This window comes from Jaculus jaculus, chromosome 17, assembly GCF_020740685.1.
Source record: "Jaculus jaculus isolate mJacJac1 chromosome 17, mJacJac1.mat.Y.cur, whole genome shotgun sequence".
Lineage (NCBI taxonomy): Eukaryota > Metazoa > Chordata > Mammalia > Rodentia > Dipodidae > Jaculus > Jaculus jaculus.
In genome coordinates, this window is record NC_059118.1 from 1,380,670 (window position 1) to 1,406,446 (window position 25,777).

A 25,777-nucleotide genomic window follows, 5' to 3' on the forward strand; every position below is an offset into this window, starting at 1 on the left:
ATAGTGAATTCCAGGTCAGCCTGGGCTAGAATGAGACCCTACCTCAGAAAGCAAAAAACAACAAAAAAAAATTTTTTTTAAGTTATTTGGAAACAGAAAGAGATAAAGTGCACATGTGTACTAGGTTCTTGCCATGCAAATGAACACCAGTTGTATCACCACTTTGTGCATCTGGCTTTATGTGGGTACTAGGGAACTGAACTAGGGCCAACATATTTTGCAAGCAAGTGCCTGTAAACTGCTGAGCCATCTCCCCAGTCCCAGTGTTCCATTTTTAAAAGCAGCATTACGGTGGTTGCAGGTGCTCAGAAGTTTGGAGAAAGCATTCAGATGGATAATTGTCTGTCTGATACACTAAACTTCTAATGGCTTTTTATTTCAATTAAGTATTATGTTCTTTAAAAATACTAAAATGGCCTGGGGAAATCAATCAGTGGTTAAAGGTACTTGTTACCAAAGCCTGCCAAACCTGGGTTCAATTCCCCAGTGCTCATGTAAAGCAAGATGCACAGAGCAGCACCTGCGTCTGGAGTTTGCAGCTGTAAGAGGCCATGGAATGCCCATGCTCTCCTCTCTGCTTGCAAATAAATAAAATACTGAAAATTGATTCTAAAAAATTATAGAAAGTGCTGGAAAGATAGCTCAGCAGTTAAGGAGCTTGCCTGCAAAGGCTAAGGATACAAGTTCAACTCCCCAGTACCATTGTAAAGCCAGATGCACAGAGTGGCATATGTGTCTGAAGTTTGTTCATGGTAGCTAGAGGCCCTGGTGTGTCATAAAAACTGTGATGACTAGGTTCTGTTGTCAACTTGATCTGCTTAGGGATCCACAGGAATCTCTTGGATGGGTTTTTGGGGTTGCTTCCAGGAAGGACTGACTGAAGGAGGAGGTCTTTCTTCCAGAGTGAGCCCTTCCCCCAGAATGGGCAGGCATACCAGAGGGGGCTTTATATAAGGAAGCTCTGAGAGAAAGGAGCCCACCCTCCTGCCTGGCTGCCTGTGCTGCTTATAGGTGAGTGCCTTTACTTGTACTTGCATCTATCGTGTTTGGCAATCCTTCCTAGGCACTGGAACCAAGTTTTCTCACCCTCTGAATGCGGACTTCAGTGCTGGATTGGAACTGCTAAGGCATTCAGCCATGTGGACTGAGCAGCGACAAGTTTCCTTGACTTTCAAACCCACAGACTGCTATTGTTGGACTGCTATAAGCTAATCCAATAAATTCCCCCTTTAATACAATACATTCTATCAGTTCTGTTCCTCTAGAGAGCACTGACTAATACATAAACAGAAACCTACAGAATTTTTTTTAAATTTATTTGTTTATTTATTTATTTGAGAGGGACAAACACAGAGAGAAAGACAGATAGAGGGAGAGAGAGAGAGAGAGAGAGAATGGGCGTGCCAGGGCTTCCAGCCTCTGCAAATGAACTCCAGACGTGTGTGCTCCCTTGTGCATCTGGCTAACGTGGGACCTGGGGAACCGAGCCTCGAACCGGGGTCCTTAGGCTTCACAGGCAAGCGCTTAACCGCTAAGCCTTCTCTCCAGCCCAACAGAATTTTTAAGCAAAGAAATGCAAAGAATTTCACTGGCATCCCATTTTTATGTCTAAAATATAGTGATATTTCTACAAAGGAGTTAATGGTGATCCAATGCTAAGTAACAATTTCCTTGGCACACAAGTAAAAGAATGTAACAAAGGCTCTTTTATGTGTGCAAGCATGTATGTGTGGTGTGTATTTGCGTGTGCAGATGCAGATGCCTCATGTGCACCTGAGAAGGCCAGAGAATGTTGGGCATTTTCCTCTTTTTGCTCAGCTACATGCTTCCCTGAAATAGTCTCTCCCTGAAGTCAGAGCTACTGGTTTTCTGACAAGATGGGCTGAACAATGAGCCCCAGTGATTTTCCCTTCTGCCCCCCACGGGATGGGGGTTACAGGCATGCATGGGTATGCCCAGATATTGACATGGGTGCTAGGATAACAAACTCAGGGCAAATCAGGCCATCATGCTCAAGTGGCAAGCACGTACTGCAGAGGCATTTCCCCAGCTCCACACCAAGGGTTAACCCTGGAATTCATGAGAATGGCCCAACTTAGCAGCCAATGAGAGTAGAAAGCCCATATCCTTGAACAGAGCTACATCACGCACAAGCAAGCAGGCAACAGTGAAATGGAAGAACATGCTACCGAGAGGCAAGGGTCAGCCCATCATCTCTGGACATTTTGAGGATCTAGCAACATATGCAGTCACCCATGAGCCTAGCAATAGCTAGAGGGGGTAAATGAGAGAGTGTTTTTCTTTTTGGGGATTCTGTTTATACTTTCTTGTAAAATGTTTTCAGAGCCTTAGAAGCAGTTGCTTAGCAGTTTGAGTAAAGGATAATGCATGTTTCACAAACTAAAAACTAGATTAAACTGGAAACAAAGACCACAGAATCCTAAACTTTATCCTAAGAATTTACTTTTTGGGTTTTTTTTTTTTTTTTTGAGGTAGGGTCTCACTCTGGCTCAGGCTGACCTGGAATTAACTCTGTAATCTCAGGGTGGCCTCAAACTCATGGCGATCCTCCTACCTCTGCCTCCTGAGTGCTGGGACTAAAGGCATGCGCCACCACGCCCGGCAGAATTTACTTTTTTTTTTTAAATTTTTTTTGTTCATTTTTTATTTATTTATTTGAGAGCAACAGACACAGAGAGAAAGACAGATAGAGGGAGAGGGAGAGAATGGGCGCGCCAGGGCTTCCAGCCACTGCAAACGAACTCCAGACACGTGCGCCCCCTTGTGCATCTGGCTAACGTGGGACCTGGGGAACCGAGCCTTGAACCAGGGTCCTTAGGCTTCACAGGCAAGCACTTAACCACTAAGCCATCTCTCCAGCCCAGAATTTACTTTTTAAAAAAATTAATTTATTATTCATTGTGTGTGTGCATGTAACAGTCAAGGGATAACTTTCAGGTTCATTCTCACTCATCTACCTCATTTAACACAGCATTCCTCACTCTGCTATTCTTTGCTCTGCTTTCCACAAGTTCCCAGAGAATTCTCCTGTTGTGTCAAGAGCTTTATCAGAGCCATCTTTCCAACCCAGAACTGATGAGGTTTACATATCACTAGCCTACTCACATTGTAGAGGACATTTCATTTTCTTCCAACTATTACAAGCTAATTATCAGTATGCATTTTTAATTTTTTTGTTTGTTTGTTTTTTGAGGTAAGGTCTCACTCTAGCTCAGGCTGACCTGGAATTCACTATGTAATCTCAGGGTGGCCTCAAACTCATAGCAATCCTACCTCTGCCTCCCAAGTGCTGGGATTAAAGGCATGTGCCACCACACCCAGCTCAAAAGTATGTATTTTATTGAACAATTTTATTAGTTTTTGGTGTATGTGTGTGTTCACATACAAGTAGAGTCACATCATACATCTCAAGGCACACATATGGAGGTTAGAGGACTACCTGGTTTAAGGTATAGTTCTCCTGTTGTTAACTGCCATATTCATGAGCCTAGCTGGTCCACATGCCTCTAGAAAATTCTCCTACCTACACCTCCCTTCTCACTGTAGTCATGCTGAAATTACAGAAACCTGTCATAGCTTTTGTGTTTGCATGTGATATGTGCTATATGCACATGTATGTGCAGATGCACACACTGGGACAACTATGGGTTGGCCAGAGGGGAACTTCAGGTGCCCTTCTCTCTTGTTCACCTGTGCATTTCCTTGAGATAGTCATTTTCTCTCAACCCACAGTTGCCAGAGTTGTGTTGTGTTTTGTTTGTTTGTTTGTTTGTTTTTTGGGTCATTAAGCCCCAGTGAGTCTCTGGACTCTGACCACCTTACACTGAGTTACAGACGTGTGACCACACCCAGCTTTTAAAATTTATTTTTGTTTTTGTTTATTTATTTGAGAGCAACACAGAGAGAAAATGGGCACATCAAGGCCTCCCACCACTGCAAACAAACTCCAGATGCATGTGCCACCTTGTGAATCTTGCTTACATAGGTACTGGGGAATCGAGCCTTGAACCAAGGTCCTTAGGCTTCAAAGGCAAGTGTTTAACCACTAAGCCATCTCTCCAGCCTCCACTAGCTTTTTATGTGGGTTCTAGGGAGTTGAACAAAAAGTCTCACACCCTCATGCTTAAGCAGCAAGTGTTTTTAACTGCTGAGCTATCTCCTCAGCCTAGCTTTTACATGGATCTTGGGATCTCAACTCAACTACTCACACTTACACATTACCCACTGAGCCACCTCCCAACCCTGGGCCATTTAACTTTTTTTGTTGTTGCTGTTACTGTCGTCTTGTTTGAGGTAGAATCTTATAGCCCAGGCTGACCTGGAACTCACTCTTTAGCTCCAGGCTGACCTCAAATTCACCATGATCTTATGTCTGCCTCCCAAGTTCTGGGATTAAAGGCATGCACCACCACTCCGGGCCTATTTTACTTTTTTTTTATCTTTTAAACTTATTAGAGAGAGAGAGAGAGAGAGAAAGGGGGGGGCATTCCAGGGCATCTAGCCAGATACATGTGCTACCATGTGCAACTGGCTTATGTGGGACCAGGAGAATAAAACCTGGGTCCCTAGGCTTCACAGGCAAGCATCTTAGCTCCTACACCATCTCTCTAGTCCCCCCATTTTACTTTCATAATTAGCTTTACCTTCTCCTTTTCACGATTGATTAAGGAAAACAAATATTCAAAACTTCGTGGGATTACTCCTCTCAAGTTATGAGAAAAATTATCGGAGTCAGATGGTCCTAAAAAAAAAAAATTAAAAGAAAAAGCCTGTTGATTTTTATTATGAGTCCTTTAAAATAACAATACCAAAAGGCAATTTTATTACATATTAAATGTTCTAGATTTTTAAACATATTTTAAAAAATTTTATTTATTTGAAAGAGGAAAACAGGCAGAGAGAGAGAGAGATAGGAAGCACACACGAGAGCGAGCATGAGAGAGAATGGGTATGCCAGGGCTTCTAGTTATTGCAAATGAACTCCAGATGCATGCACCACCTTGTGTATCTAGCTCTACATGGGTACTGGGGAACCAAACGGGGAATCAAACTGAGGTCCTTTGGTTTTGCAGGCAAGCACTTTAACTGCTAAGCCATCTCTCCAGTCCCCAAAGGACAATTTATAAAAAAAAAAAGATACAGTGTACAATCACATTGTGCAGCTAGCAAATTTATCAAGCCTAAAGACAGCGATAAAGTTGTCCTTTGATCTCACCATCCCAGTTTACAGCTGTTTGTTCAGAAGCCATAAACTGAAGCTTATACTTAGCATCTGAAGAGAAGGAGGTGTGTATTCAACCTGTAGGACCAAACACTACCTCCACAGAAATGATGTGAGACATGAATTGGACTAGGGGACTGAGCACTGGGCAGCTGTTAAAATCATAACTAGTATTAATGATGAGTTATTTAAATTCTTATTATAATCACTCTTTCTAATGTTCATTTTCCTATAAATTAACTTCATTCCAGCAGTTCTATTCCTGATAACATCCAAAAGAAGTGACTTCAAAAAGCAGATACAAGCCTGGAGAGATGGCTTAGCAGTTAAGGCACTTGCCTGCAAAGCCTAAGGACCAGGTTCAATTCCCCAGCACCCGCATAAGCTAGATGCAAAAGATGAAGCATGTGTGTGGAGTTCCTTTACAGTGTCTAGAGGCCCTGGCATGCCCATTCTCTATCTGCCTCTTTCTCTCTCTCCCTTACAAATAAATAAATAAAAATGGGATGGAGAGATGGCTTAGTGGTTAAGATGTTTGCCTGCAAAGCCAAAGGACCCAGGTTTGATTCCCTAGGACCCACGTAAGCCAGATACACAAGGTGGCACATGTGTCTGGAGTTATTTGTAGTGGCTAGAGGACCTGATGTGCCAATTCTCTATCTGCTTCTTTCTCCCTCTCCCTCTCAAGTAAATAAAAATTATATTAAAAGAAATAAATAAAATAAGAAAAGTTTTTATTTTATTTACTTAACACACACATGGCGGGGGGGGGTGGGGAGAGGCAGATAGAGAAAGAGAGAATGGGCACACCAGAGCCTCTAGCCACTGCAAACGAATTCCAGATGCTTGTGCCCCCTTTGTGCATCTGGCTTACGTGGGCCCTGAGGAATCAAACCTGGGTCCTTAGGTTTAGCAGGCAAATGCCTTAACTGCTAAGCCATCTCTCCAGCCCCATAAAAACTTTTTTTAAAAAGCACATACAAAAAAATAATGTCCACAGTAGCAGAATATAATGCAAAACTAGTAAAAAATAAATGCCCATCAGCAGAATGAAAAATTCAAGCTGGGAACAGTGGTGCAGGAGGCAGAGGTAGGAGGACTGCCATGAGTTTGAGGCCAGCCTGAGACTACAGAGTAAGTTCCTGGTCAGCCTGGGCTAGAATGAGACCCTACCTCTAAAAACCAAAAAGAATACATTTGGTACAATTAGATTTGGAGAGAGGAGAGATTCAAATGGGTACTTCAGCAAATGGGACAGAAGTTGTTAAAAACTCAGAATCTTAACCTTATTTTAAAAAATAATTTGTATTTACTTACTTATTTGACAGAGAAAGAAGGGGGAAAGAGAGAAAATAGGTGCCACTGCAAACAAATTCCAGATGTGTGTGTCCCCTTGTGCATCCAGCTAACGTGGGTCCTGGGGAATTGAACCTGTGTCCTTTGGCTTTGCAGGCAAACGCCTGAAACACTAAGCATCCTTCCAGCCCGGAATTTTAATCTTAGTAGTGGTTATATGGTTAGACATTTATAAAAAAAAAAAAATCATTAAACCCTATTGATAAATGGTGCTCAGTACTCAGTGTGCGCTAAGCATTAAGCTGAGATGAACATAGCTCCAAACATGGTTAGCCCTTGGACTTTGCTCTCTAGAAACTTATAATCTAACAGAAGCCTAGGGAACACCCTAATTATATGAGAACAGCATCATACACAGAAATAATGCCTCTCTCAAAATGTATTACGTATTATCTTCACAGAAAGAATACATCTACATCCAACCAGTAAACATTAATTGTTACTTACCCATCATAGTAAAAGTCTTTCCTGAGCCAGTCTGCCCACTGCAAAGAAAGAATATTTATTTATTTATTTATTTATTTATTTATTTATTTATTTATTTCCTCAGTGTAGGATCTCACTCTAGCTCAGGCTGACCTGGAACTCACTCTGTAGTCACAGGCTGGATTAAAGGCATGTACCACCATGCCTGGCTAAAAGAATGTTTCATATATTACTTTAACATATAAAATTGAAACTACCCTTCTAATTTGATTTTTAAAATTTTTTTAAATGTCTTTATTATTTGAGAGATAGACACAAAGGGAAAAGGGGAGAGAGAAAGAGAAGGAAGAGACAGAGAAGGAAGGAGGGACAGAGAGTAAAAAGATGGGCATACAGGGCTTCTTGCCACTCCAAATGAACCCTACACGCATGTACCACTTTGTGTATCTGGCTCCATGAGGATGCTGGGAAACTGAATCCAGGCCATCAGGCTTGGAAAGTAAGCAACTTTAATCACTTAGCCATTTCTCCAGCCCTACCTTTCTAATTTTAATATAATCTACCAGTGTGGTGGTTTGATTCAGGTGTCCCCTGTAAGCTTAGGTGTTCTGAATGCTAGGTTCCCAGCTGATGGAGATTTGGAGTTAATGCCTTCTGGAGACAGTATATTGTTGGGGGTGGGCGCATGGGTGTTATAGCCAGTGTCCCCCCTTGCCAGTGTTTGGCATACTCTCCTATGGCTATTGTCCACTTTATGTTGGCAGGGGGTGATGCCCAGCCTCTGCTCATGCCATCGTTTTTCCCTGCCATCATGGAGCTTCTTCCCCTCCAGTCTGTAAGCCAAAATAAACCTTTTTTCCCCACAAGGTGCTCTTGGTCAGGTGATTTCTGCCAGCAATGTGAACCTGACTGCAACAACCAGGATATAAAATCTCCTCATAAAAAGTTATATTTTATTTCTAATCTTGGGCATCTAAGCCAATATAAAAACCAACCTCATTATTTTATTTTTTGGTTTTTTGAGGTAGGGTCTCACTCTAGCCCAGGCTGACCTGGAATTAACTATGTAGTCTTAAGGTGGCCTAGAACTCACGACAATCCTCCTACCTCTGCATCCTGAGTGCTGGGATTAAAGGCATGTACTACCACACCCAGCTCTCATTATTTTATTTATTGATTGACTGACAGGGTCTCATTTAGCCCAGGATGATCTCATACTCCCTCAGTAGCCAAGGACGGCTTGAACTTCTATTCTTCCTCCTTCTACCTTCTAAGTGCTGGGATTACAGGTATACTTCACCATGCTAGGTTTCAGGTAATGCTAAGGAAAGAATTTTGAGCTACCTCCAAAGCCATGTAAAAATTTACTTTCTGGTTAAATGTTCTCCAAATAAGAAAAAAAAGGCGGGGGGCTGGAGAGATGGCTTAGCAGTTAAGCACTTGCCTGTGAAGCCTTAGGACCCCAGTTCAAGGCTCGATTCCCCAGGATCCACATTAGCCAGATGCACAAGGGAGCGCATGTTTCTGGAATTCGTTTGCAGTGGCTGGAGGCCCTGGCATGCCCATTCTCTCTCTCCTCTCTCTCTCTCTCTCTTACCCTCTCTCTCTCAAATAAATAAATAAAAATAAAAATATTTAAAAAATAAAAATAGAGAAAAGAGATGGAAAGCCAAGTAAGATCAGTTGCCTTTAGAAGCTGGAAAAAGAAAACAGGGTTTGTTTGTTTTTCTTTTCTGTACAGTGTCCAGGAAAAAATGAAGCCCTGCTAACAGCTTGATTTTAGTCTACTGAGATTTAAGCTGAACTCCCAACTTAAAAGAACTAAAATATCAGGTCAGCCTGGGCTTGAGACCCTATCTTGAAAAAACAAACAAACTATGAGATAACAAATTAATGTTGTTTTAAGCTATTGAGTTTGGGGTAATTTGTCAAAGCAGTAATAAGAAACTAATAAAAGTATTATTGTACTCTTATTTTTGGAAAATCAACAACTTACTATGCAAAGATGGTCCCATTATAACCACTCATGCAAGACTCCACAATGCTTTTCGCCACAGTTGAGAATACAGACTCCTACAATATAATCATAACACACAGTAACTTTTTAGAAAAATAAGAACACTTCTAGCCTACATACCACAATAACAATAAAAACTGAGTGCTTAGACTTTTAACACATGGTAACATAGAAATTGCATCTACTATAGAGTGAAACCCTACCTCGAAAAACCAAAAAAGAAAGAAAACAGGAAAAATGGGGGTAAGAGAGATGGCTCAGTGTTTAAGGCATTTGCCTGCAGAACCTAACAACCCAGGTTCCATTCCCCAGTACCAAAGTAGAGCCAGATGCACAAAGTGGTACACTCATTCTCTTTCCCCCTCCCCTCTGCTTGCAAATAAATAAAATAAATAGTGAAAAATGGCTAAAACATCAAAGATGACAAAATTATTAACAAAGTTAGGTTTAATAATCTACAATTATAATTTAATGAGCACATCTGTTGCTTTGGACCAACATGTTAAAAACCTGACCACATGGCAGAATCTGAGAAAACTAACTTTAGTGCCCAACTCAATTGTTTTTAACCTTATTTATTTCTGCTGTTTTTATTTATTTGTTTGTTGTTGTTGTTGTTTGGGAGGAGGCAGTCTCACTCTAGCCTAGGCTGACCTTGGAACTTATTCTGTAGTTCTGGCTGGCCTGGAATTCATGGTAATTCTCTAACTCAGCCTACCAAGTGCTAGGATTAAAGGAACACCTGGCTCTTAACCATATCTACTTCTACAATATATAAACATATATATTTGATTATTTATTTGTGTATGGATATGGGTACCTCTGGGCCTCTTGATACTGCAAATGAACACCAGACACTTGGGCCTCTCTGTATCCAGCTTACATGGGTGGCTAGGGCATTAAATCCAGACAGATAGGCTTTGCAAGCAAGCACCTTTAACCAATGAGCAATCTTCCCAGCCCCAGATACATATATATTTTTACTTTTTCTTCAAGTGTTGATATTATTCAGTTTACAAATTTGTTTCAATTTTTAAAAATAATATTATCTCCATAAAAAACGCACACATCTTGGTGGGCGTGGTGGCACACACCTTTAATCCCAGCACTCGGGAGGCAGAGGTAGAAGGATCACCATGAGTTCAAGGGCACCCTGAGATTACATAGTTAATTCCAGGTCAGCCTGGACCACAGTAAGACCCTACCTCAAAAAGCTCCCCCACCACAAAGAAAAGCACACATCTAGAGGTGGGCGTGGTGGTGCATGCCTTTAATCCCAGCACTTAGGAGGCAGAAGCAGGACTGTGGAGAGTTTGAGGTATTTTGGTATTTGGGGCATATTAAAAAACATACATGATTGTGGTGGTTTGATTCAGGTGTTCCCCATAAACTTCCATGTTCTGAATGCTAGATTCCCAGCTAATGGAGATTTGGGAATTAATACCACTTGGAGGGAGTGTATTGTTGGGGGCAGGCTTATGGGTGTTATAGCCAGTTTCCCCATGCCAGTGTTTGGCACACTCTCCTGTTGCTATTGTCCACCTTATGTTGGCCAGGGGGTGATGCCCACCCTCTCTGCTCATGCCTTCATTTTCCCCTGCCATCGTGGAGCTTCCTCTTGAGCCTACAAGCCAAAATAAACCTCTTTTTCCCAAAAGCTGGTCTTGGTTGGGTGATTTCTACCAGCAATGCGAGCCTGACTGCAACAATGATTACAACTAATTTTACCTTTTCCTTTTACTTTTTTTTTCAATATATATACTGGAAATGTAAAATTTATGTATGTGACTCATTTTATATTTCTGCTGGCCAGCAATGTCCTAGAAGAAAATGAAAAAGATCTAAAGATCTAAGTATTTCATCAAAACATTCATCATGTATATAATAATCAAGACCTGTGATGTCCAATATAGTAGCTCTTAGCAACATGTGACTAACATAAATAAATTAAAGTTGGATAAAACTTTGTTCAGCCAACACACTAGCCATATTTCAAATGTTCTCTTTTTTTGTGTGTAATTTTTTCTTCCCTCCCTTCCTTCCTTCCTTTCCTAGCTTTCCTTCCTTCCTTCCCTCCCCTCCCCTCCCCTCCCCTCCCCTCCCCTCCCCTCCCCTCCCCTCCCCTCCCCTCCCCTCCCCTCCCCTCCCCTCCCCTCCCCTCCCCTCCCCTCCCCTCCCCTCCCCTCCCCTCCCCTCCCCTCCCCTCCCCTCCCCTCCCCTCCCCTCCCCTCCCCTCCCCTCTCCTCTCCTCTCCTCTCCTCTCCTTTCCTTTCCTTTCCTTTCCTTTCCTTTCCTTTCCTTTCCTTCCTAGCTTCCTTTCCTTCCTTTTTTAAGTTTTTCAAGATAGGGTCTTGTGCTAGGCCAGGCTGACCTGGAATTTACAATCTCTCAGGGTGGCCTCAAACTCACACAATGATCCTCCTACCTCTGCCTCCCAAGTGCTGGGATTAAAGGCATACACTACCACACCAATACCTCAAATGTTCTATAGCCATATGTGGCTAATGTATCTGAGAAACCATCTATATGTTATCATAACAGACAGCTTAGACACAAAAACACTTCCATCACTGCAGAAAATTCTTTTGGATAGTGTTGGACCTTAATTAAACTGGCCTTAATTAGAAAGACGTTATTGATATCATAGTAATCTTAAATCCTTAAACTAATCATTCATTTGTGTTTACTGATCAAGTGTCTTTGAAAAGGACGTCCACATTAATCTCCAGTATGCATACAAAAGAAACAATGAAGCAATGTGTGTTTTTCTGGCACAAAGTTTGCACACCTTTAATCCCAGCACTCAGGAGGCAGAGGCAGGGAGATCACTGTGCATTCGAAGCCACCCTGAGACTAAATGATGAATTAATTCCAGGTCAGCCTGTGCTACAGTGAGACCCTACCTTGAAAAACCAAAAATAAAGAAGCCGGGCATGGTGGTGCACACCTTTAATCCCAGCACTCGGGAGGCAGAGGTAGGAGGATCACCATGAGTTCGAGGCCACCCTAAGACTACATAGTGAATTCCAGGTCAGCCCAGGCTAGATCGAGACCCTACATCAAAAAAAAAAAAAGAGAGAGAGAGAGAGAGAGAGAGAAGGCTGGAGAGATGGCTTAGCAATTAAGGCTCATGCCTGAAAGCCCAAGGACTCAGGTTCGATTCCCCAGAACACACATAAGTCAGATGCACAAGATGGCGCATGCATATGGAGTTCATTTACAGTGGCTGAAGGCCCTGGCATCCCCATTCTCTGTAAAATAAATAACAATATAAAAATAAATTTTAAAGAGACCAGAAGTTAGCTCCTAACAAAGCCTTGTACATTCCAAGTCAAATGTTAAATTTCATGGATCACTACCTGAGTGGTGTCCATGTCCGCGACATAATCAAACATGAAGGTCTTGGGGTCTGGCTTGGAATGCAACCGGACAGTGGTGTGGGAGAGCACAGATAAGCACAAGCTCTGTTCCCCATCAGCTGATTTAGTGCCTTCTGCAGGTGGGCGAATTCGCACAAAAACTTTGATAGCATCACCTTCATTACTAAGACCAAAACAACAAAGTTAATAGGTAAGGTTATTGGATAAAAGAAACTGAAGAGACCTGAGTCTCAAATTGTCTCTAACATTTTCTTAATGAGAATTCCCTTACAAGTTCTAGACCTACCCCACTTGACTTATCCGTTGCAGATTTATTTTCCAGTAGACACATTTACAAGCCTTTAATGCAAATAAAAATCAAAGGAAGTTCATTTCTGAGAGCTCCAAACACTCCTTATCTTTTATTCCCTCTCTAACAATTATACCTTAAGTTATTCCAAGGGAGGATTTTGCAATTCTTTCTATAGCTTAGCTTAGAAATTGGGAGGGCATGAGGAGGTATGCAATTTCCCATACTTTGAGCTGATTAAGGACAAGCTAAATTTAAAAGCATTATTCACTATGCAAAATACTCCTTTTGGCTCATCAACAAGACTTTTTTCTTACCTTGACTGGTTAGACTGAGAATTTGTCCCATTGCGTAAATCAGCTAGAAAAAAAAAAAAGGCAAGAGATCTGTAGAGATAAAAGGTCAAAAACTATAAGCAAAATTCCTATGCTTTAACAACCAGGCTACAACTACTTGAAGCTTAAGCCCTAGTGATTTTTTATATCTTACACACACATCTGTAGCCTAACTCCTAATGACCCATGGCTAGCTAGTCTCAAGAAAAAATAAGTTACACTGTAAAATTTACTGCTTAACAGATAGCAAGATGCCTGTTATCCTACAATTTTGAAACCTAAGGCCACCCCTATGGAATAGAGCCAACAATATGCTTTTTAAATTTTTATTTTTATTTATTTAAGAGGGAGACAGAGAGAATGGACATGCCAAGGCCTCCAAACACATGCACCACCATGTGCATCAGGCTTATGTGGCTCCTGGGGAATTGAATCTGTCTCCTTCTTTGGCTTCACAGGCAAGCGTCTTAATCACTAAGCTGTCTCTCCAGCACAATATTCCCTTTTCTTGGTTTAAAAAAATGTTTTAGTGTACATGATATGTGTGTGCACCCACACTCGTACAGAGATCAGAGGGCAACTTTCGAGTTGGTCTTCACCTTCCACTTGTCTAAAGCAAGGACTCTTCTTCACCTATCTCTGTTCACAAGCTCCCAGAAATTGGCCTTAGAAGCACTAGGATTTAAAACTGATTGAGAGGGGAAGGGGATATGATGGAGAGTGGAGCTTCAAAGGGGAAGGTGAGGGGAGGGAAGGAATTACCATGGGATACTGTCAATAAAAATAAAATAAATTAAAATAAATAAATAAGTAAAACTTCCAGGTTTTTTGTTTATTTGTTTGTTTGTATTTCAAGGTAGGGTCTCACTCTAGCCCAGGCAGACCTGGAATTCACTATGGAGTCTCAGGGTGGCCTCGAACTCACAGCAATCCTCCTACCTCTGCCTCCCGAGTGCTGGGATTAAAGATGTGTGCCACCACACCTGGCTTTTTAATGCATTTTTAAAAAAATTATTAATTTGCAAGCACCAAGAGATAGAAAAGAGACAAATAGGGAGAACAGGCATGCCAGGGCCTAAAGCTGGTGCAAACAGACTATAGATGCATGGCTTTACTTGGGTACTGGGGAATCAAACTCAGTTCATTAGGCTCTGCAGGCAAACACATTAACCTCTGAGCTATATCTCCAGCACTGTTTGTTTGTTTTGGTTTTTTGAGGTGGAGTCTCTGTCTAGCCCAGGCTGACCTGGAATTCAGTATGTAGTAGGCTGGCCTTGAACTCATGGTGATCCTCCTACATCTGCCTCCCAAGTGCTGGGATTAAAGTCTTACACACCACTCAGATCCTTTTTTTTTTCTTTTAACATATGTGTGAGAAATGGATCTCTGGTACTCAGAACTGTACAGCTAGCACCTTATCCACTGTGCCATCTCCCCAGCCTCTAGCAATATTCTTTATGTTGAATATTACAATTGACTCCTGCTTATTCCACTCCCCCAACCCCATCTAATGTCGATTGTCATGTCAACCTAGAATGTTTCTCTTAAAAAACAAGTCAGAGCCAGGCATGGTGGTCCATGCCTTTAGTCCCAGCACTCAGAAGGCAGTGGTAGGAGGATTACCATGAGTTCAAGGCCACCCTGAGACTTCAGTGGATAATGAAGATGTGGCACATTTATACAATGGAGTTCTACTCAGCGGTAAAGAAAAATGAAGTTATGAAATTTGCAGAAAAATGGATGGACCTGGAAAGGATTATACTAAGTGAGGTAACCCAGGCCCAGAAAGCCAAGTGCCATATGTTCTCTCTCATATGTGGATCCTAGCTACAGATGATTGGGCTTCTGCGTGAGGAGGAAAATACTTAGTAGCAGAGGCCAATAAGTTAGAAAGGAGATATAAAGGGAAGAGAAAGGAAGGGAGGAGGGTACTTAATAGGTTGATATTGTATATATGTAAGTACAATGATTGAGATGGGGTGGTAATATGATGGAGAATGGAATTTCAAAGGGGAAAGTGTCGTGGGGGAGGGAGGGAATTACCATGGGATATATTTTTATAATCATGGAAAATGTTAATAAAAAATTAAAATAAAATAAAATAAAAAATAGGGTAGGGAAAAAAATAACGATGATAAACATGTTGTGATGGTAGTGAGCCTAGGGATGCTGCTGTGAGTATTGCTTTCACTGTAAAGTCCTGAATCCTGTCCAGTGGGGGGCGGGGGATGTATAAAGAGAGTTTTCAAGGGGCTTGTGGGAAGGATCTATTTTGATACATTGGCTATCTCTAATCCTTTAAAAAATGCATCTCCAAAAACAAGAGAATAAATAAAATAAGATTCACAAATATTTACAAAGAATCTTCAAAAAAACAGGAAAATGTTCATGCAGCATTTAATAATAATTAACACAAGTAATTATTTAAAAGTATGTTTTGGGGCTAAAGAGATGGCTTAGCGGTTAAGGCGTTTGCCTGCAAAGCCAAAGAACCTTGGTTCGATTCCCCAGGACCCACATAAGCCAGATGCACAAGGTGGCGCATGCATCTGGAGTTCATTTGTAGAGGCTGGAAGCCTTGGCGTGCCCATTCTCCCTCTCTCTCTCTCTGTCTGCCTCTTTCCCTCTCTCACTCTCAAATAAATAAATAAAAATTTTAAAAGTAAAAAAAAAGGGGGGGCTGGAGATGGCTTAGCAGTTAAGGTGCTTGACTGCAAAGCCAAAGGACCCAGGTTTGACTCCCCAGGACCCACATAAGCCAGGTGCACAAGGGGACACATGCATCTAGAGTTCATGTGCAGTGGCTGGAGGCCCTGACAAGCCCATTCTCTCTCTCCCTCTCTCTCTCTCTCTCTGCCTATTTCTGTATCTCTCTCCTCTCAAATAAGGTAGATCAATCTTTAGCTGTGTTAGAAACCTCCACATTGATTTCCACAATGGCTGGACCAGATTGCATTCCCACCAACAGTGTAGAAGGGTTCCTCTTTTTCCACATCCCCGCCAGCATGTATGAATATTTGTTTTCATGATGGCAGCCAATCTGACAGGACTGAGATGGAATCTGCATTTCCCTGATGACTAGGGATGTAGAACATTTTTTTAGACCCTTATATGCCATCCATATTTCTTCTTTTGAGAACTTTCTATTTAGCTCCATGGCCCATTTTTTAACTGGCTTGTTTGATTTCTTATTATTTAACTTTGAGTTCTTTGTATATCCTAGATATTAATCCTCTATCAGATATATAGCTGACAAAGATTTCTTCCCATTCTGTAGGTTGCCTCTTTGCTTTATTCACAGTGTCCTTTGTAGTACAAAATCTTTGTAATTTCATGATGTCCCAGTAGTTAATCTCTGTTTTTATTGCCTGAGCAATTGGGGTTGTATTCAGAAAGTCTTTGCCAAGACCAATATGTTGAAGGGTTTCCCCTACTTTTTCCTCTAGCAGTTTCAGAGTTTCTGATGTTAAGGTCTTTAATCCATTTGGACTTAATTCTTGTGCATGGAGAGAGAGAAGAATCTATTTTCATCCTTCTGCAGATACATATCCAGTTTTCCCAACACCACTTGCTGAAGAGGCTGTCATTTCTCAAATAAATAAATATAATAAAAATAGAATATATTTTTTTAAGTTAGAAAAGAAAGTCAGCTATTTACTTTTGGCATGATAATGTGAGGAGTGAACTCCACTGACCCACAATTCAGAGAAACTGGTGAAAAGCAAAAATTAAAAAAAAGAAAAAACTTAGGGGCTGGAGAGATGGCTTAGCAGTTAAAGCACTTGCCTGCAAAGCCTAAGGACCCAGGTTTGATTCCCCAGTACCCACATAAGCCAGATGCACATGGTGGCTCATGTGTCTGGAGCTCGTTTGCAGTGACTAGAAGTCGTGACATGCTCATTCTCTCTCTATTTCCATCTTCCTCTCTCAAAATAAGTAAATAAATAAAATATTTTTTTTAAAAAAATTTAAAGCCTCTGTAAATGTTTCTAAAAGCAAACAAATATCTACTCATGGGCCTGGGGAGATGTTCAGTGGTTAAAGGCTCTTGCTTGCAAAGCCTGATAGCAACAGGTTCAATTCCTCAGTTTCCACGTAAACTCAAATGCACAAAGTACAGCATGTATCTAGAGTTCATTTACAGCTACAATTTCTCTCTGTAAAAGGTATTCTTTTTTAAAAATTTTAATTAATTTATTTATTTGAGAGAAAGAGGGAGGAAGGGAGAGAGAGAAGGACAGAATGGGTGCACCAGGGCCTCCAGCCACTGCAAATAAACTCTAGATGATGCACTACCTTGTGCACCTGGCTTATGTGAGTCCTGGGGAATTGACCCTGGGTCCTTTGGCTTTGCAGGCAAATACCTTGAGCACTAAGTCATCTCTCCAGCCCTCTGTAAAAGGTATTCTTGGGCTAGAGTGATTTGATTCTCCTGTACTCACACATAAAACCAAATACACAAAAGTGGCACATATATCTGGAATTTGTTTACAGTGGCAAGAGGCACTGACATGCCTCATACACTCTCTCAAACTAATCAGAAAAGTTTTATCTGGCTGGACAGATGGCTCCATGGTTAAGGCACTTGCCTGAAAAATCTAACAACCCAAGTTTGATCCCCCAGTACCCACCTAAAGCCAGAGGCACAAAGTGGCGCATGTATCTGGAGTTTGTTCATGATGGTTAGAGGTCCTGGCACACCCATTCTCTCTTTGTGTGTCTCTCTCTGCTTGCAAATAAATAAATAGAATTTTGCTTTGTTTTGTTTTATCTTGGGAGGTAGCGTCTCACTCTAGCTCAGGCTGACCTGGAATTCACTATGTAGTCTCAGGGTATCCTTGAATTCACAGCAATCCTCTTACCTCTACCTCCCGAGTGCTGGGATTAAAGGCGTGTACCACCACGCCTGGCCAAGATAAATAGAATTTTTTTTACAAGTTTTATTAAAGATGAATAGACTTTTTCGGCTGGAGAGATGGCTCAGCAGTTAAAGGTGCTTGCTTGCAAAGCCTTGACAGCCTAGGTTTGATTCCCCAGTACCCACATAAAGCCAGATGCACAAAGTAGTACATCCATCTGGAGTTCATTTGCAGTGTCAAGAGGCCCTATTGCACCCACTCTTTCTCCCTTTAGCTCTGCTTTCAAACAAATAAAAATACTTTTTGTTTTTTTTGAGGTAGGGTCTCATTCTAGTCCAAGCTGACCTGGAACTCACTATGTGAGTGGTGTGCGCCACCATGCCTGGCTAAAAATACTTTTACAAAAGCAAAAAGAATAGACTTTATAAAATGCAACTTTACAAAATACATACATCGGGCTGGAGAGATGGCTTAGCAGTTAAGCACTTGCCTGTGAAGCCTAAGGACCCCGGTTCAAGGCTCAGGACCCACGTTAGCCAGATGCACAAGGGGGCGCACGCGTCTGGAGTTCATTTGCAGTGGCTGGAGGCCCTGGTGTGCCCATTCTCTCTCTGTCTCTGTCTGCCTGTTTATCTCTCTGTCACTTTCGAATAAATAAATAAAAATAATTTAAAAAAATACATAATTTATCACTCAGTCTATAAAACATATGTATCTCATATGTACATAATAGCTATATAGGAGCAGTGTTTGTATCAGTGGAACTCAGCTGGGGTGGTAGAGGTAGGAGGACTGGCACTTCCAGATCATCAGAAAACAATTAGGACTGACAGAGCTAGAGACATTAACATCGACGGAAAAGTTCAAATGTCTTAAGTTCACAATTTCTTTATTTACCATGGGCCTCTTCTCATTCCATTCTCAGAAATCTAACAATCAACCTTAAAAAACACCTCCTAAAGAGATTGGGCGATGTAAGAGATGGCATATAACAGGAAAAGCAAATGAGTATATAATAAAGAAAACTGGAGGGTTTATCAAATGCAAACATGGCAGCGCTCTCTTGAGTGGGGACTGAAATGGGTCTGGAGATGAAAACATCGAGAATATATAGTTGCGTCCCCACCCTTTAATCAGCAGTTTATTTTTCCATGGTTTAATTTGTTATCAGACATCTACAATACAAAGCTACCAAGTGGGAATAAATAATTCTTGTGTGTGTGTGCATATATATATATATATATTTTAGATAGGGTCTCACTGTGAAGACTGGCATCAAATTCGCTCTCCACTTCTGTGTAGCATAATGAAATCTCATCCCACTCCATCCAGGCCAAAGCACATCCACACTATCTACATATCTGTACATGTAGATAAGTTACTAAGCCTTCTCTGATATCAGACCGACTAGCCGTATCAGTGTTTGTGTCCAAAAGACCCCTGTCCTGAACTCTGCATGGTTCCTCTCATGCAACACATCCCAAGAGGAAACAAGTACAGGGTACTTTAACAAAAACAATATTCCCATCGTTGTGACTGCAGCACACCGTTATACTTGCTGTATTCTTTGTTAAATAATATCTGGAGGCTCTGTACCACGGCCCTACTCTGGTTCCAGGCATCCACCCATCCAAGCAGGGTCTCGGCGGATGAGGCAGGGGGACCACCTTAAAGACACGGTCACAGTCAGAGGTGCACTTCGACGGTCAACGACGGGAGGTTGGGGGCCGATGAAGGGACGACGCGCGAGGACACCCAGGGTGTAGAGGAAAGGGAGGGAAGGGCGCAGGAGCCCGAAGGAAGGACCGAGGGCGGCGCACGGCGGTCCGGGAGGTTAGCACCTGGCCATCACCATGGCCCGGGCCGCCATCCCGTGACAGCCGCGGCGGCGAGGTCACAAAGCCAGACCGGACACTTACTTTTGGAGCCCGGGGCCATAGCGCCCTGGTCGCGGAATGGCGAGGCGCACGGCCGCTGAACCCGCTTCTCCGGTTCTCGCTGCGCCGGGATTCGCGCCCAAAATGGCGGCAAGTTTGAATTTGGCGGTCCTGTCAGACGCGGCGTCGGCGCGGAGACTGCCCTGCCACGCCCCCTGGCCGCGTGACGTCAAGAGCAAGCGCCGGAAACTCCGGGCGGCCGCAAGGCGTCGCGCGGGATTGTGCTTCTCGGGGACCGCCATGAGCAAGCGGAACCAGGTGTCGTACGTGCGGCCGGCCGAGCCCGCGTTCCTGTCGCGCTTCAAGGAGCGGGTCGGCTACCGGGAGGGGCCCACGGTGGAGACCAAGGTGAGCCCGAGAGAGCCGCGCCTCTTTCGGCTTCTCGGTGACCCGAGGCCGGGTACTGACAGGTCCTGTTCACCCGCGACCAGCCCCAGGTCGGGTGAGCCTCGGAGCCCTGCCCGGTCCTCCTTGGTTCGTCTCTTGCTCCCAGGGAGCTCGGACACGTGCTGGAAGACGGCCCGAGAGAGGCGAAGTGCCTGTCTCCTGGTAGCGAGTTAGCACAACTTTCCTGTCCTTCCTCACTTGGGAAGCTCACGTCCTGTGAACAAGAGGAATGACAGCGCTGTCCCCTTTCCAGATAGACAGGCCACTCAGTCAAATGACTTCGTGTTCCAAGACGCGATACTGAATGCCTTTAGAGGACCCGGTCTGAATAGAAATAAAATCCCTGCTGTTTCCAGGCTCCATACCTCTAGATAGGGAGAGGAAACACAGTACACCCCCCCCCCCAAGGAGCTTGCTTGATGAAGACAAAAAGAAAATTATACCTATGGCTAGAGAGATGGCTTAGCGGTTAAGGCGCTTGGCTGCACAGCCAGATGCATAAGGGGGTGCTGAAAGGCCCAAGAATTCAGAAGCCCAGAAATACTATCATACTCCAAAGGGAGCTTAAGTGGGCCCCTGCATACCTCAAACTCCAGGCTTTACTCTCTGTTGGAAGCAAGTAAAGAATCCCTCTTCTCATTATATCAGAGCCCGCTCCTAATATAAAACTAGGTAAAAAGGGCATGAGATAGCCTTCAAGGATGGGAAATGAGTAATAAAGTGAACCACTTATTTGGTTTCTGTAAATAACCTGCACTATAAGCCGTAGCAGCCTGCCTCAGACCACCAAGGTTATAGGAGACTGATACCACACTCTGCTAGCCCCACCCAAGACCCTGCGCAAATGCTGACTACCAAGGTCATAGGAGACTGATACCACACTCTGCTACTCCCACCCAAGGACCTGCGCAAATGCTGACCACCAAGGTCATAGGAGACTGGTCCACGAGGGGCTTAAACAAATTAAACTAATTGGCTTAGAAACTATGGAGTGGCACAAACTGACTGGCTTACACCACATGGGCTCCTGATGTTAAAAAAAATGATTGGTCTAATGCACAGTCTTTGTTAGAAACCCTATAAAAACTGTCCCTTTCCTGCATTCGGGGCTCTGCAGTCCTCTACCCCTGCGTGGTGTACGAGTGTGGGCCCCAGCGCACTTGGAATAAAATCCTCTTGCTGTTTGCATCAAGACTGTTTCTTGTGAGTGATTTGGGGTGTCGCCATTTCTGGGCAGAGCGTGGGATCCTCATTCTGGGGGTCTTACAGTGCATGTGTCTGGAGGTCATTTGCAGTCTGAGGCCCTGGAGTGCCCATTTTCTCTCTCTCAAATAAGTAAATAGAATATTTTTTAAAAGAAAATTACTGAAAACACAGTGTGGCACTTGCTGCCTGTGAGCTGTGCACAATTACAGAAGTAGTGAAATTACCAACAGAGGCATTTCTAGAGACTCGAGGTTGCTTGATTAGGAGGTGGCAGTAGGACTGTCTAGACACTGGGGATTTATGGAGAATCAAGAAGGCAAAGCAGGGGATGTGGTCATGAATCTCCAAGTTAGAAAACTTACCAGGCCATGAAAATAGTATGAGACAAAACTGTTAGTAGGCTACATACGCAGAGCTTTATTACCCTGCTTGGGAAACTGGTTCTGTGAGTAAAATAATGAGTTTTTTAAATATAATGTGTGAAGACATTTTGGTTTGCATATCTTTTAGCCCAACAGTTCCTCTTCCAGACATTCTTATATATGTGTCTGAAAATGAGCTTTTATCATTATTTTGTATAACATGTTAAGCTGTCATTGATAAGAAGCAAGGAGAACAGATGTAACTTTGCTCTGAGCAGGCTTTACCATGGACAATTACTCTAGGGTGACTGGCAGGTAAACCTGTTCTCTGATGTGGTGAAGTTAGGCTTTTTGGAGCTAATTGAAAATTCATTTCCTACCACATTTGATAGTTCCCCTCTAACTTTAATAATTACAGTTGCTTGTAAGAGTAGTAGTTATGGGGCTGGAGAGATGATGGCTTAGCAGTTAAGGCATTTGACCACAAAGCCAAAGGATCCCAGTTAGATTCTCTAAGACCTATGTAAGCGAGATGCACAAGGGGGCGCATGTGTCTGGCATTTGTTTGCAGCATCTGGAGGTCCTGGTGTGCCCATTCTTTCCCTCCCTCCCTCTTATTCTGCCCCTCCCTCTTTCTTTGTAGCAAATAAATAAATAAAATATATTTTTAAAAAATGAGTAGTAGTTATGTGGTTCAAGGTTAGCAGTCTACAAGTTATGTTAATATTTCATCTAGAGAATCCAGCCTCCGCTTCCAGATGAAGATGGTGATCACAGTGACAAAGAAGATGAACAGCCTCAAGTGGTCGTTTTAAAGAAAGGAGACCTGACAGTTGAGGAAGTCATGAAAATTAAAGCAGAAATAAGGGCTGAAAAAGCAGGTATGGGGGCTGTCGAGATGGTTCAGAGTTTAAAGGCACTTGATTGCAAAGCAAAACAATCAGACTTCAATTCCCCAGTAACCATGTAAAGCCAGCTGCACAAGGGGCATATGCATCTAGAGTGAGTTTGCAGTGGCTAGAGGCCCTGGCGTGCCCATTCTCTTTCTTGTCTGTCTCCTCTTCTCTCTCCCACTCCTTGCAAAAGAAAAAAGTATGTCTGAAATTGATCTGGTGTTTCTAAGAGCCTGATTATGGAAGAAAAAAAGTATGTCTGAAATTGATCTGGTGTTTCTAAGAGCCTGATTATGGAATGATTTAATGCAGTAGGATGTCTTGTTTAATGGAGATATTCAAACTTACTTGAAGGTCCTTATTTCGAGCTTTGCCTTTGATGCCAGACATATAACCCTGAGTGATTTCATTTCTGAGCTTCAAATTTCTCATATGTAAAATGGAAGCAATAAGTGTACCTACCTTATTTCATTGCTTAGATTAAGTGCATATAAATAAAAGCATCCTATTAAAAAAACAAGGTCAGTCACTCAACAAAGATATGTGTATTAGTGCCTGAAGTGTAATATATAGTATAATGTTTCTTTATTATTCCCAAACATCTGTTACATTGTTTTTGAAGGAAATATTGTAATTCCAAACACCTTTTAAAAATTTTTTTTTTTTTAATTGACAACTTCTATACTTACAGACAAAAAACCATGGACTAAAGGCGTGCGCCGCCATACCCAGCTTCAACTTTGTTTTTGTTGCAGATGAAGAGCCACATCCAGCTGATGGAAGAATCATGTATCGAAAACCAGTTAAGCGTTCCCCAGATGAAAAGTATTCAGGCTTAACAGCAAGTTCAAAAAAGAAGAAAACAAAAGAAGATGGTGCATATAAGCAAGACTCAGTTAAAAAGAATTCACCAAAAAAAATCAAAAACAGTAACCTCCTTTCTTTTGATAATGAAGATGAAAATGAGTAAGTGCAAACATTTTGGACCTAGTTTCCGTTGAAAACAATGAGGGTTTTTGTTTTTTGTTTTATTGAGATGGGGTGTCACTAGCCAAGGCTGGCCTGCAACTCACTATGCAGCCCCTACCTGGCCTTGAACTCATGGTGATCCTCCTACCTCTGCCTCCCAAGTGCTGAGATTAAAGGTGTGCGCCACCATACCTTGTTGTATTTTTTAAAGTAACATTTCTTTTTCTGATTTTTTTTAAGTAAGATCTTATTATAATACAAGTTGCCTGTAGAAAATTTAGAAAACATTTGGAAATTAATGGGAAAAAGTCTTTATCGTTACCCTTCTATCTAGAAATCCAAACTCTAGAAGCTAACTACTGTTAACACTTTGTTGTGCTGGGCATGGTGGTGCACGCATTTAATCCCAGTACTCGGAGAGAGTTAGGAGGATCACTGTGAGTTCTAGGCCATCCTGAGACTACATAGTGAACTCCAGGTCATCTGGGCTAAAGTAAAACCCTACCTCAAAATAAAATAAAATAACATTTTGTTGTGGCCCACGTGTGTTGGATGTGTGTGTGTGTGTGTAAATAATATTTTTAAACAAAATTGAGATTGTATTACATATACTGCTTACATTGTGAACATTTTTCCAGACCAGTATACTTTAAAATCCAACTAAGCCGGGCATGGTGGCACACGCCTTTAATCCCAGCACTCAGGGCAGAAGTAGGAGGACCGCCATGAGTTCAAGGCCACCCTGAGACTACATAGTTAATTCCAGGTCAGCCTGGACCAGAGTGAGACCCTACCTCGAAACACCCCCTCAAAAAAAAAATAAAATAAAATCCAACTACAAAGCCAGGTTTGGTGTTGCACACCTCCAATCCCAACACTTGGGAGGCACAGATAAGAGGAGCACTGTGAGTTCAAGCCATGTCCAGGTCAGCCTGGGCTAGAGGAAGACCCTACCTCAGAAAACAAAATGAAGGGCTGGGGAGATGGCTTAGCAATTAAGCGATTGCCTGTGAAGCCTAAGGACCCTGGTTTGAGGCTTGATTCCCCACGACCCACTTAAGCCAGATGCACAAGGAGGTACATGCACCTGGAGTTCAATTGCAGTGGCTGGATGCCCTGGCATGCCCATTCTCTCTCTCTCCCTAACTGCCCTTCTCTCTCTGTCTGTCACTTCCACATAACATAAATAAATAAAAATTAAAAACTTAACAAGAGAAAAGAACAAAATGAAAATAAAAACTTTTTTTTTCTTTTTTTTTTTTGGTTTTTCAAGGTAGGGTCACACTCTAGTCCAGGCTGACTTGGAACTTATTAGGTAGTCTCAGGGTGATCTCAAACTCATGGCAATCCACCTACCTCTGCCTCCCAAGAGCTGGGATTAAAGGCCTGCGCCACCATGCCCGACTACAACCTCTTAACTATAGAGGATCCCATAATAAACATACCCTCTAAAGCCGGGCATGGTGGCGCAGACCTTTAATCACAGCACTCGGGAGGCAGAGGTAGGAGGATTGCCATGAGTTCGAGGCCACCCTGAGAGACTCCATAGTGAATTCCAGGTCAGCCTGGGCTAGAGTGAGACCCTACCTCAAAAAAACAAACAAACAAAAAAAAACACCCTCTAATATATGTTGCTCAGTAGCAGAACCTGCACCTTGGATGAGGAAATAATATGTCCAGGGATACCTCCCCAGGCATGGTGGCTCATTCCTGTAATCTCAGCACTCGTGAAACAGTCATAACTTTACTTGTTTGTTTTTGAGGCATGGTCCATGTGCCATGCTGGCCTAAAACTCACAAGTAGTTGAGTCAAAGATGACCTTTAACCTCTGGGCCTCCACTTCTGAAATGATGGAACTACAGGCTTACTCCAGCATGCCCAGTTTAGACAGTGTGAAGAATTGAAAGCCAAGCTTTGTACATTCTAGGCATCACTTTACCAGCTAAACCACACCTAGCCCAAATTTTATAAATGTATGTCAATGATTATGCATCACTTTGGCACACTGAGAAAATAAATCGTTATTTTTTCAAAAATGGTGTCTATAAAATTGTCTTGTCTCATTGTAACTGAAAGATTTAATAATGTAAAGTCGCCTCTAGGTAAATTTGGTGCTGC

At 42.4% G+C, this 25,777-nt stretch overlaps 2 protein-coding genes across 2 annotated transcripts in view; one reads left to right on the forward strand and one right to left on the reverse strand.

The window, feature by feature from the left end:
• Kif15 (kinesin family member 15) overlaps window positions 1-19,948 on the reverse strand; it is a 73,779-nt gene extending 53,831 nt beyond the window's left edge. Inside the window, exons 1-6 of the mRNA XM_004662134.2 lie at window positions 19,824-19,948; window positions 13,028-13,070; window positions 12,401-12,584; window positions 9,021-9,097; window positions 7,046-7,083; window positions 4,665-4,762 (exon numbers count right to left, since the gene is read on the reverse strand). Coding sequence (XP_004662191.2) covers window positions 4,665-4,762; window positions 7,046-7,083; window positions 9,021-9,097; window positions 12,401-12,584; window positions 13,028-13,070; window positions 19,824-19,842 — 459 coding nt within the window. The 5' untranslated portion in view covers window positions 19,843-19,948. The remainder of the gene's footprint in view (window positions 1-4,664; window positions 4,763-7,045; window positions 7,084-9,020; window positions 9,098-12,400; window positions 12,585-13,027; window positions 13,071-19,823) is intronic.
• A 98-nt stretch (window positions 19,949-20,046) lies between these two features.
• Window positions 20,047-24,648, forward strand: Kiaa1143 (KIAA1143 ortholog). Its single transcript, XM_004662133.2, has 3 exons — window positions 20,047-20,189; window positions 22,533-22,677; window positions 23,445-24,648. The coding sequence occupies exons 1-3, from the start codon at window positions 20,082-20,084 to the stop codon at window positions 23,657-23,659; spliced, it is 468 nt and encodes a 155-aa protein (XP_004662190.1). The 5' UTR covers window positions 20,047-20,081; the 3' UTR covers window positions 23,660-24,648.
• Window positions 24,649-25,777: the final 1,129 nt, after the last annotated feature.